The following is a 13603-nucleotide window of genomic DNA, read 5'->3' on the forward strand; positions in this document are numbered from 1 at the left end:
TCCTATCTATTTCTGAAGGTTTCCTTTCTGTTCTTTCTTCTTTCATTCATTCTGTTTCTCACTTAGCCTTACTATAAATATATAGACATATGCTTTACCCTCATGCTTTCTATTAAATTTTTGATTTTGGAATGCCCTAGGCATTTTCCTTTGTCTCTCCCATAGGTAACATAAAGACCTATTAAAAAATCCATTTTTTTTTTGTTTAAAATAATTTTTGGTAGAATAATTACTTTAAAGTTGAGTTAACATCTAACATTCTTATATTAATTTTATTTTATTTTTTTTGCAATTACATTGTTTTCTTATTTTCATGTCTGCTAAGTGGTGGCCTAGCTTCTTTCCATAAAATATTTTTTTCAAACCATTTTTCTAGAACTTTACTCTTTTCTTTATATATATATATATATATATATATATATATATATATTAATTAAACATCCTTTTTTATAGCCCAGTCATTCATTATTCCCTTCCTGGTCCACCCTCTGACAGTTCCTCATCCCATACCCCCTCCCCTGGGTCTACAAGGATGTCCCCACCCCACCTTCCACCCGGCCTCTCCATTCTCTGTGGCCTCAAGTTTCTCAGAACTTTACTCTTTTAAGAATATATATTATTGCTAGAAAAAGAACTGTGATTTATATCTCTTCCTTAAAAAATAAATTCATGTTTAATGCATTTTATTATCTTCAGACTGCTCTCTGATATATTTATGTTATGTTTGCAATATAACAAAGCAATACAAGCAGGTAAAATTTGTTAAATAATTACTGTGCATTGTGAGATTTTAAATGCTTTGTGTTCACTATTTTATTGGCTAGTATGAGTATTTCTGTAAGGTAGATGTGGCTTGTCAGTTTCACATCTATAAAATGGGAATGACACAGAGAGAAGCTGGGTACACTACCTATGGTTTTACTTTTCGTTAGACAATGTTAGAATGGAAAACAGTTTTTACTTACACAATCCTAATAAAAAATCTGCAAAGGTCAAATGGTCATACCTAACTGAGGATATATATATATATATATATATATATATATATATATATATATATATGTGTGTGTGTGTGTGTGTGTGTGTGTGTGTGTGTGTGTGTGTATGTATATTATATGTATATGTATGGATATGGTGTAGTCTGCTCATTTTTCTACAATTAAAACATTTAAAATCACAGTTCAACATTCACATTAATTTGATTTTATTTCACAATATATCCATTATAAGAATCAAACATGCTGCATGAAAGTCTCCTATCACACCCTATGCTTCTTTTCTAAACTCTATCACCTGTATCTACCATTAACTGTTTGGAATATATCCATTCATTGCAGTATAGACATCTATTCCTACAGTGTCTCCATAATTATATGTATGCACTGATGTCTATATTTTGATGGATGTCTAGATCTAGCTTGGAATCTCCATGCTTGGGAATGCTATGTGTGAGTGATCTTTGTGTAGTGTTATTGCTTTCTAAATATATTTGATATTGCAGAGTCTAAATATAATTCAAATTTTTGTTTGTTTTTTGTTTCTTGTTTTTGTTTCTTAGGTTAGGCATTTTATTGGAAGATTTCTTTGTTAGTTACTAATAGACACACCTGTGTCTATTATGTTTTCTAAAACATAAAGGCTGTGAATAATGCTTTGGTAGCCATTCATGTAGCCTCTGTGTCCTTGGGTAAGGACCACTCTTTGATTCTTTTCTACACTGTGCAGTGCCACATGTAGAACAAAGACCACAGAGCAAGCATGAGGCAGGAAGAGAATCATGAGTTGGATGTCATCTTGGACTATACATTGAGTTTTGGGCCAGTATGAGACTGAATTGTATTGCAAAAATCAAAACAATTTAGAAGCAAGATGTCTTACCAAATGTACAAATTGACAAAAACAAAAAGGATAAATTTGATAATGAAGTGTATATTTTTATTTAATAATTATAAGTATGCTAAAATTTAAGACACCAAATAAGTAGCTACTAAAGTATAAGTTTTTGTTTATTCATGTTTAAATCTAGAGATATCTAGAATATGCACACTATTAATAATACTATTTCACTGAGAAATATTATAATTCAGATTTATTAGATCAGTTTCCCCAATTACCCAAGATTAGAGTTGGACTAAAGGCAAGGCCAGTTGGTGTATAAATTAACGTTCTTATATATGCTTACAAATTGACTTCAGGCAAAAAAAAAAAAAAGAAAGAAAGGTAAAGTTTGAGTCAACGAGCATGTTAAAACCTACCAAAGTTTGGCTTTAGAGCTCTTCCCTCGGCTTAGTGTTCTACTTCTGTTTTTCAGAGTGTTTTTTCATTCTTTAGTTACAGTTTTATTTTTGAGATTTTTACTGCATCATTTCCCCTTCCCTTTCTTCCCTCCAAAACCTTTCATATACCCACTCCTTCATCTCTTTCACATTCAAGGCCTCCTTTTTCATTAATTGTATGGCTCTATTAATACATATATTCCTAAATACAACCTACTCAGTTCATACAATGTTACTTATGTGTCTATGTATTCAGGGTTGAGCATTTGGTATTGGATAACCAGTGGGTGTATTCTTTTCTGGGAAGACCATTTCTCCTATCTTCAATGATCCTTAATGACCTGTAGTTTTTCATGTAGGCTGAGGCCTCGTGGGCATTTCCTCATCCACGGTAGCGTGTGTGTTGTTGTTTTCCTTCTTCATCTCATGTTTAGATGGTGAGGCTGTGTAAGTGTAGCGTCTGACTTTACTAGGAAACACTTCTCTCCATGGCCAACTTCCTGCTCCTCTGGCTCTTAAACGCTTTCTGCTCTTTCATCCGCAATGCTTCCTGATCGTAAGCATATGAGTGTGTTCTACATGTAGCCATTGGGACTGGGCTTCACAATTCTGATTTTTGATTGGCTACTGGTTTCTGTGATGGTTTTGTTCTATTGTAAAGAGAATTTTCTTGATGAGGGGTGAAAACTACACTAATAGAATAATGGAGCTAGGAGCCTCTGATGGAAGAGAAGATCTAATAATTGTCCTACTAAGCTAACACTATTTCAGTTCCATGCTGAACTTAGAAAGAGTGAAGTTTTCCCCGTCTTTCCTCCTGGGGTTTTCCTGGATTTCCTTCCAACCTATATATGTTTTTCTCTTAAATTCTTGTAAAATTGTCCTTTAGATTCTCCAAAAGATATGTAAATTTGCTTGTTATGAATGAACTTAAAATTGCACATAATAAATACTATACCTTTCAATGGGTAAAGATTTTAATAATATTGATAATAGTCTGAAAGAGAGGGTGAGTTATCTGAAGTATGTTAGTATTGGTAGACTCATGGTTTATTTGTGGTATGTAATTATGGTATACAATGTGTGTACATGCATTGTGTGGGCTAATCATCTAATGAGATCCTGGGAACCAGTCCCCAGTCATTCCCCAGTGGGGTTACAGGGCATACAGCCATGCCTGTTTTTTCTCCTCATCCTCCCATCCCCCTTCCCCTCCCATCCCCCTTTCCCTCCTCTTCTTCCCTCCTCCCCCTCCTTGTAATGTTGTATTGCAGGTCTGAACTCAGGTCTGCATGTTTGTACAGAAGTAGATTGCACAACATCCTGGACCACATCCCCAACCCTGAATATTGAAGATCAACCAGTCTCAGTTTGTTTTCTGTAAAACGTGGCTAGTACCTAAATGGCAGAATTATTAAGAGTACTGCAGTCCAACCACATAAATATAATGTATGACACTTAATGCCTGAGAGCTAGCATATTTTGCTTTCTCTGAAATGATTCACTATTTCTCCTTATTTTCTCCAAGCAGAGACACCAGAAAACAAAACAAAACAAACAAAAAATTCTATGTGTTACTAATACAAGTCAGTATATAAACAAATCATTTATGCATGAAGGTGAAGCTACTGATGGGAGATAGTCTAGGCGCAGGCGTGAGCTCAGGGCAGGCAGATTCCAGGACTGTGCAGTGGTGTTCCACCTGGATCCACTTCTATAGCCCAGGGTCTAGGGCTCCATTTGCACACAAAAGTGTAAAAACGTAGAAATAATAATAATCTCCACATTTTTCACATTTTCTAGCCATTATGTGTTCACTAAGAGAGAAACATCCACCATGAAATGAATTACCTGATGCTAAGTTTTCAAGAGATGTAGGTACTAAGCAATTGTGGCAGCATGGCCATTCTTAGTCACAGTGCAGTGCCTCACTGATTGTTTGAGGGAGGCAGTGTTACTGATTCTCTGACAAGTTGGGCTAGCAGGGTCTTCTGATTGTCTCCTCATTAATATTTCTCAGGTGCCCTGTCAAATATACAATCAATTTAGCACAATTTTATCTTTAATTTTTATTTTTAGAGACTGACACACACACATTATATATATATATATTATAATTATATATATATATTATATAATGTGTGTGTGTCAGTTATATATATATATATATATTATATAATTATATATATATATATATAATTATATATATATATATAATTTAAATAAACCGTTTAAATTGGCCATATTTTGTAACTATCTATAAACTACATGTTCTGTGATGACTTAACTGACGCCGGTGTTGTTTGTCCACAGCATGTTTAACTGGACGGTCCCCTTCCTTTCGCTGCTGGCCTGCTTGATTCTGGCCATAACCACTATCGTTTTGTATTTCATCCCTCTACGGTATATCATTCTACTCTGGGGTAAGTCTGACACAGTCCTTTTGCTAGTAGGCAGTTCCAGGTAAGAACAAATTACTCATTTTTAAAGTACAACCATAAACTTTAAATGTGCCCCTGTTACCAATTAAACGTGAGATTAAGGAAAACGTTTGGGGAATGAAAATTTCCAGGACCTTTCCGCAAAAGCCAGTTTCATGAGGTCTCAACATGGATATTTATAAGCCCTGTGCAGAGACACAGTCAAATGAAACTGTGATCAGGCTTGCCATTTCCCTTTAGGCTTTCCTGGTCGTAAATCCATTTGAATAATATATGGCTGTGGACTAGTAACTTTCCGGAAACGCCATGGTTCAAATGGTGGGCAAACACCTGCATCTTGCCCTTTATGTGCTGTAAAAGTGAGTTTGGCCACTGCCTCACTGCTTCTGACATTCCATCTCAACTATAGCAAAGAAATGAGCTTACCTCATAGTTAAATCCAGAATCTGTGGGATGAGGGATGGATATCTATGATTACCTAAGTAGTGGGTGAAGAAGAGGAAGCTATTGTTAGCAGGGGAATTGGCATGCATGCATAAAAGTTTAGCCACTTCTTAAAAAGGCAAGAAGAAAGGTGATCAACTTACCATACATGCCATGCTAGGTTTCACATCTAAGCAAGGTGCTGGACAAAATAGATGCCTTTATGTGACCCTGTCTACCTTTTGAGGATAACAAAAAGAGTGTACCAGGAGCAGTCTAACCTCTCTGAGGGAGAAGCAAGCAGCCTTTGTCTTACGACTGTTACTGAATCTCACGTCTTCCTTATTTCATGGGATCTTACACATCAAGATATTCAGGAAAGTTCCAAAGATCAGAGACTGCTTAGGTGCATTCACCTATAAGTAACAGCAGAGAAAATGGGAATGAAGATAAAAGCTACAACTATTTCTGGAAGCATCAAGAAAATATATGAAGATGGTGAGACTAGAGAACCCTGCTGATGAAGAAATGCAAAGTGGACATTTGGAAATGAGAGGAGTTATTAGGGAACTAGCTCATAAGAATTCACAACAGCGAGGAGTTGGGGAGGGTAACCTGATCATTCTATATGAGGTGTAATGTTTGTTTATTTGTTTGCTTGCATGCTTATTTTCCTTTAATTAATTTATTCACTCTGCATCCTGATTGTAGCACCCTTCTCCTTCCATACCCCCACCCCCATAGCTCCCATCACATCCCCCATCCCCTTCTCTGATAAGGAAGGAGGCTTCTCTGGGTACCAATCCACCATGGCACATCAAGTCACTGCAGGACTAGGTACATCCTCTCACACTGAGGCCAGACAAGGTAGTCCAGACTGAGGAACTGGAGCCACAGGCATGCAACAGAGCCAAGAACAGTTTCAGTTGTTGGGAGACCTACATGAAGACCATGCTGAAGAGCTGGTTCATATGTGTGTATAGCAGAGGCAGGTCCAGCCCATGTATGCTCTTTGGTTGGTAGTTTAGTCTCTGAGAGCCCCAAAGCATCCAGGTTAGTTGACTCTGTTGGTCTTCCTGTGGAATCCTAGTCCTCCTTGGGTTACCCAGTGCTTCCCCCCAACTCTTCCATAAGACCACCCGAGCTCCACTGAATGTTTAGCTGTTCATCTCTTTCCATAGATCCTGGGTAAAGCCTCTTAGAGAGAGAGGGCAGTTATGCTAGGCTCCTGTCTGCAAGCACCACAGAGTATTGATAGTGTCAAGGACCGGCTCTTGCCCACGGGATGGGTCTCAGGTTGGGCCAGCTGTTGGGTGGCCTTCAGTCTCTGCTTCATCTTTGTCACTGTACTTCTTATACGCAGGACAGATTTGGGGTGGAAGATTTTGTGAGTTGGTTGCTGTCCTTATCCCTCCGCTGGGAGGCCTGCCTGGCTACAGGAGGTGGCCACTTCAGGCTCCATATCCACCACTGCTAGGGTCTCAGCTAGAGTTACCCTTATAGACTCCTTAGAGCCTCCCTCATCCCAGGTCTCTAGCATGTCCTAGAGAAACTTCTCCTCCCTCACAGCTGCAGATTTCTGTTTACTCTCTGGGTCCTCTCTCCCTAAGTCTCTCCACTAGAGTTCCTTCTCTCCATCCACCTCTGATAACTATTTTATTTCTCCTTCTGAATGAGATTCAAGCATCCTGGGAGGTGTAACTGTCAAGTGTTCTCCATTGAAACTAGTCAAAGCAAAACTGTACTCTAATTCTTCTTCATGGAGTTTTAACTTAAAAATTAGGCATGATTGTGGATCTGGTATGAAGTTTCAAACACTGCTGAATTATATAGCTAAAATTATTTTATTCTTCCTTCATTTCTGTAAGATTCCTTTTCAGATCTAATTTTGTTTACATTTGTTCGTAAATATTATCTTCTAACCAGATGTGATTGATAATGATAGGCCTTTGGCTACTCTCTTGTTCATGCTAAGTTAAATGCCATGGTCAGCTGTTACAGCATGTATATTTGGTAATTCTTCTGTGTATCCTTTCTTCCATGAAGAAGGTTCATAAGGGCTTCCCTATATCACCTCAGAAGATTGTTTCCATGAATCTTGTGAATACCTATATCTCTTATATCCACTATATAATGATGTAGTATTTGCCTATAACCTATACATACTCTCCCCTGTATTTTAAAACATCCCTTGAATACTAATATATAAAACTATATAAACATATGACAAATGATTGTCATATTCTAATTTTAGGGAATGACAAAGGAAAAATCAATCTAGTTCCAGGATAGAACTTGTTTTTGCTAATATTTTTGACCCCTAGTTGTCTAATACAGGGATCTGGAGTTCAGACACAGAGAAACTACGTGATTGTATTTCCTCTTCTAATTGTCAATTTTGGTAATTCTAGGCCTCTTTTCTCTGCATCTAAATCACTCTGGCTTCTGGTTTTATAGTCTCACATCTTTGAAGCTTTCTAACATCTCTTTGAATCTCCTTAACAAAATATGTATTTACTTGTTTTTCAGTTTGTGGCTGATATTGCTAAACAGTGTGGAGTTTGTCTTGCTCTCATTGGCCCAAATAAATCCTTTCAACTTTTCATTCTGGTTGTTTGGTTCTATGTTAGACAACTTTTGATAGCTTACTGATGAGTTTCCTAGTAAGTAATGAAGTTTAAACCTTAGCCATCAATATACCATAGCTTGCCTCTTCTCCACATACAAAACAGACAGTGCATTTTGGAATATATTATGCAGTTCTCTTATGACTGTGACCTCTCCTTAGTTGAGGTGAGTTAGTTATTCATTGCCATAGGCTCAAAGAATACTCCTGCATGTCTTTTCTATATATCCCCCTGTAGACCCACCTTTATCACATAGAAAAAGTTGCATGTATATACCTAAACTTTGGTTGTTCCTTCCGCCTTTGTTAAGGTTTAGGTGACTTATTCTAAAAGTTACCTAGCAACTTGTGTTGGTTGCCAGATGAATTAGTGTCAAAAACGAATCAATGGCTTTAAACTTTTGGGAAAAAATAACCAAGATTCCATGCATAAGATCTTGTATTACATATAGCAAATCCTTTTGTAGAAGGGTTTCAAGCACAGAAATTATTTGAGATAAACCCATGAAAACAGCTTAAATTCCAAACTCTCATGGGAAATACTGCTGGACTCAGAAAATTCACTGTGAGGTTTTTTTTTTTAATTTTTTATTAAATATTTTCTTTATTTACATATGTTATCCCCTTTCCTTGTTTCCCTTCCAAAAAAAAAAAAAAAACCCTATTCTATCTCCCCTCCCCCTGTTCACTAACCTAATCACTCCTACTTCCCTGTTCTGTATTTCTTTCTGGGGCATCAAGCCTTCACAGGACCTATGGCCTCTCCTTTCATTGATGTCTGACAAGGCTATCCTCTGCTACATATGTAGCTAGAGCCATGGGTCCCTCCATGTGTACTCTTTGGTTGGTGGTTTAGACCCTGGGAGCTCTAGGGGTACTGGTTGGTTCATATTGTTTTTCCTCCTATGGAGCTGCAAACTGCTTCAGCTCCTTGGGCCCTTTCTCTAGCTCCTCCATTGGGGACCCTGTGCTCAGTCCAATGGTTGACTGAGAGCATCCACCTCTGTATTTCTCATGCACTTGCAGAGCCTCTCAGAAGACAGCTATATCAGACTCCTGTCAGCAGGTACTTGTTGGCATCCCGAATAGTGTCTGGGCTTGGTAACTATATCAGAGATGGATCCCAGGTCGGGCAGTCTCTGGATGGCCTCCTGTGAGGTTCTGACAGGGGAAACCACCCCTTTACCCTTTGTCTTTGTAATGGGTACTGGAGGCATGTGGGTATAAACAGTTGTGAAAGGAGTTCTTGAAAATATGACCAGTTGACTCTACATGCTTATAATTGTGCTTCGTAAAGTGGCCCCTACCACTTCTATATTTTCGGAGAGTGACTTTGGGAATTTCCACAAAGGGTCAGCTGTTAAGAAATTCTGAAATTGTCCTTAGCAATTTCTCTTTGGGACTTTGCTGACTTGTATGGTACATACATTTCTGGAGTCCCTAGGGGACTTTGTTGACCTATATGATATACATATACTGAGTAGACCTTGCATTTTCCACTGTTCGGTCTAGTGCATAGCCTTTTTTCTTTTAGATATTTCTCTTCATTTATTTGATTCTTTTCTTCATCATGGATGTTCTCATTCGTATTTCCCAGTTCTGCTTTCACACACATCCATTTTTGACCAAGTAGATAGAAACTCTCCATGCTGTATTTTGAACTTGTATAATGAAGAACCATGAGCCATTCATCTTGTATTTCTGTTTGAGAACATGATATCTGTCACATGAAAGGGACTCAGGATTTGACAAGATAAGCATGGCTCCTCTATCCTACGCTCAACCAGTGTGATTCTTGGACCTGCACACAATGTACCCAAGTATTTGACAGGCACCATCATTCTATGCCATGGAGTTGTTATTAAGCCATATAATTTCTTCAAGTGATTGTGTTTTCTACTTCAGGCGTCAGATCCATTAACTGATCTATATGCTGTATAGTCTGGGTCCAACAATGTCCTTACCAAATGTCATACCCCATCATTTACATCTCATTTCCTTTTTTTGATCTTTGCTAATAGTATTTATAGCAGATAAATCTCTGTGTCATTTAAGTTTAAAAATAAAGTCTAAAGTTAGGACTATTATTCTCTGGATCAAGACACAACTTCCAGGTCTGGGTATGTATTCCCAAAATAGTATGTGTGAAGCTCAATAGCACAAAGACTTTTCCTTTCCTTTCCTTCACTACCTCCTTGTGTTGCTATCTAATTAGCATCCACGGCAATGACTCCAGCTACTCTCTATTGTTGGGCAATTGCATATTATAAAATTATATTATTATTATTATATATAATATTATTATTATTATATTATTCAACATGATACTTTAATCAATCATGAAACTGCAGAGGGAATGTTTTTATTATGAGGATTTCATTGTCAAAAATCTTGGGCCCAGAAAGATTAAGTGATGTGCCCGAAATCACACAGTTAACATGTTATGGACCTAGAATGGGAAGCCCAGGTATGGCTGCACCTTTGCTATTGCCCTATCACCCCATAAAGTTGACCAAGAGTCTATGATGTCCTCTTTGTACTTGATCTCAAATGAGAGATAATTTAGTGGAATATCTCAAATCATTGAACCTAAGATACCTTAAAAATAAGCTATACTTCTGAAGCATGCAAGCTGAATACCTTGTGGTTTTTATTCCAAGTTATTCAAACATGGTCTCCCTGCATTGTGGACTACTTCTGCTTTTATGGGTGCATCTGAGCTGCTGTGCAGGTTTGTAATCTCCTCAGTGGCTAAGAATGCAGTGTTTTGATCGACTGTGATATTATCCCTGCCTTGCCATTCGTTGTAAAGGCTCCAGATGCGCACACTATATATAATTAACAATAGAAGATACATCTTTTCTCAATACGTCTTTGTCTCCCTTCATCACTTTGCCTTGTCTGTTTTCTTTTGCCAAAAAGCCCATGCTACAATTAAATGTCTTTAGAATAACACAGTGAGAGTATTTTAGTTTAAAGGAACGCTGGGGGGAATTTTAGTTCCAAACATGAAGCTTGCTGTGGGGGTAGAGGGAAGAAAGGCAGAGTGCAGCTTTGACTTGAAGGAAAGGGGAGCACTACTGAGATCCTTCCCCAGCCCAGCCACCAAGCCACCATTTACTCATGAACAATGGCTGGCTCCCATTTGCAAAGCAGATGTAAATCTGACCCCCCAAAGAAAGGACTGGAGGTTGTCATTGTGTCAGGTACAATGCCATGCAGGAAGTCTAGTCCTTAGATGAAAGCAAAGTCATATTTAATGAACAAAGGGAAACATCAAACCTTTTATGTGATGGGGACTGTTGAACTTGGCTTCTGAGTAGGAGCCATTCAGAGCACAACTAAGCTAAGCATTCATTCAGCATCATTGGGACAGGCGGGCCTTCAGATACCATCCTTGTTAAACAAGCACCCTGTGGCAAAACTTCAGAAGGCCACCTAGTCTTTCTGCTTCTAAAACTCAACATGAAAAAAAAAAAAGGGTTGACATTTGGTGAAAAGACTGTAGCTTATGGGATCTGGTTAAGGCAGAGCAACCCCAAGGAACAGAGTAGTAGAAAAAAAAAAGTTGGGAGGAATCTCTCCCTGCAGAGGAAACCATGTTCTGGGCATGCCCAGGAACTCCAGATTGACAGAGGCCGCAGGGTCACTTGGCATCTTGAACATTGAACCTCATTCTAATTACCACTGTCGCCATCCTAAGTTAGTGTGGACCCTGTTGCCTGGACAAACATGTGCGCCAGTGTTTCAGTCCATAAATGAAGTTAGCCACCACAGGAAGATAATTTTCCAATAATAACTTTTCACAGTTTCTGCCAGCAACGTGCAATCAACATGTCAAGTTCTGTTCTGCAGTGAGAGAAAAGGATCCTGTGAAGACGAATAAAGAGAGAGCTATTGCTGCAGTTTCTCTCTCCCCACCAAAGCTTCCCACCCTCCTCTCCCCACGGCTATGTTTGGTCCAGAGCATCCAAGCAGGGACTTGTTTTGACTAGTAGAGGCCTTTTCCCATCTGGGACATTTGTTTCCATAGCAGAGGAGGCTCTTAATCAGTGGTTACCAAAAGAACCAATCAGTTCCCCAGTTTTAGCGCATGATTCTACAGCTCTGCTGCTGACAGTGGTAATGGGATTTTTTACAGCTGAAGAAGGCAAAGCCCTCTTTCCACAACACGACCCTCCATCTCTTCAGGAAAAAGTTGTTGTGAATGATGCCACATGGCAGCAGCTTGTGCACAATTGGAAGAACAGTGATTGTTTTCACACTAATTTTTAGTTGTGAATATCTGTCCTCCCCCACTCAGGCATGCTTTCAAAGATAGAAGGTAGGAAGGTAGAGAGAGAGAGAGAGAGAGAGAGAGAGAGAGAGAGAGAGAGAGAGAGAGAGAGGAGAGAGAGAGAGAGAGAGAGAGGGAGAGGGGGAGAGAGGGAGAGAGGGAGAGAGGGAGAGAGGGAGAGAGGGAGAGAGGGAGAGAGGGAGAGAGGGAGGGAGGGAGAGAGGGAGGGAGAGAGGGAGGGAGGGAGAGGAAGAGGAAGAGGGAGAGAGGGAGGAGAGAGAAAGAGAAAGAGAGAATGTTAGATAAATGATAGATATATAAAGATAAGTAGGTAGATATGGATGATAAACACATCATATTTTTGTATTGCAGGCATAAATAAATTTACTAAGAAGCTCCGAAATCCTTTTTCCATCGACAATAATGAGCTCCTAGACTTTCTCTCCAGGGTGCCCTCTGACATTCAGAAGGTATGTGATGATAGTTCACCACCCGCAGGGGCACCAACACTGAGTTCTTACCAGCCCTAGAGAACTGGAAGGGCACATGACTGTGCGTGTGTGAGTAATTGAGATAAAGAATCAGAAAATCTCTAAAGAGTTCTTTCAGGGAGGTGGGGGAATAAGACTAGCCCTTCGTCCAAAGCATATAATGACTGAGGAAATTTATCCTGTAAAAGAGCTACTTAGGAATGGAGCTGGAACTCATACTGCGCAGCTCTGGGGCTGTGAAGTGGGTCCTGGTTTGATTACTTTCCTCCCTGACGAGAAAGAGATGAGCGCAGAGGAGTTTCCTAGGCTCTGGGAAGGAGGGGTACTGCTTATTTTCTCAGTTCTCCAGATAGCAGGCATTTTAGGGAAGTAGGAGACAAGAGGATTATGCTTCCTATTCCTCCTTTGCCCCAATTATCTCTTCAGCTTCCCCTCTATCCTCTTTCCTTGAAAGACTTAGGAATACCTTGGAGGGCAAAACCTCACTTTCTCTGATACACACAGAGGAAGAGGTGGTGGGAAATCAAATTTGAGATCAATCACAAGTATTATTCGCAGGTAATGCCCACTTAATCCAGCAGCGTCTCAATTTTATGGATGCGCAGAGATTAACAAAGGCACCAATAACAGAAAGTCCCAAAGAATGGCCCCATCCAGGGTCCTGCGGACTTGCCAGCACCAAAGCCAGAGGAGGAAAGGCAGGCAGTGATTTTTCTAATGGAGAAGAGTGACCAGTGAATAGGTAAAGAGGGGGGTCTCATGGCATGAAACATCATCAAGGTGATCAAAGGCACAGTCTTTTGTTGTCGGAGAGAACCCCAAATCAAGTATCGATTTTCATCGTTGGGCCAACATAGCATAATTGGTTTCCCAGCATCTTCGGATGGATTATAGACACACGGGGCTACAGGTCTCAAGGGCCTCTTCATTCCACATTCTAGACATTAAAATGCACTCCGTAGCACTTTTTTCTTTAGGTTTTTACTTCATGACATGAACCTGCAAAAATCACTTCTCTAAAGATATATTTAGTCTCTAGCAACTACATGACATAACTGAGAAATAATAAA

General features: G+C 39.2%; 1 protein-coding gene across 3 annotated transcripts in view; it reads left to right on the plus strand.

Moving 5' to 3' along the window:
• Positions 1-13603, plus strand: part of Mctp2 (multiple C2 and transmembrane domain containing 2) — a 230825-nt gene that overhangs the window by 211200 nt on the left and 6022 nt on the right. For all 3 annotated transcript variants that reach the window (XM_052160741.1, XM_052160751.1, XM_052160753.1), the window contains 2 exons: positions 4590-4699; positions 12415-12512. In XM_052160741.1, coding sequence (XP_052016701.1) covers positions 4590-4699; positions 12415-12512 — 208 coding nt within the window. The remainder of the gene's footprint in view (positions 1-4589; positions 4700-12414; positions 12513-13603) is intronic.

This window comes from Apodemus sylvaticus, chromosome 1 (assembly GCF_947179515.1).
Source record: "Apodemus sylvaticus chromosome 1, mApoSyl1.1, whole genome shotgun sequence".
NCBI classification, from domain to species: domain Eukaryota; kingdom Metazoa; phylum Chordata; class Mammalia; order Rodentia; family Muridae; genus Apodemus; species Apodemus sylvaticus.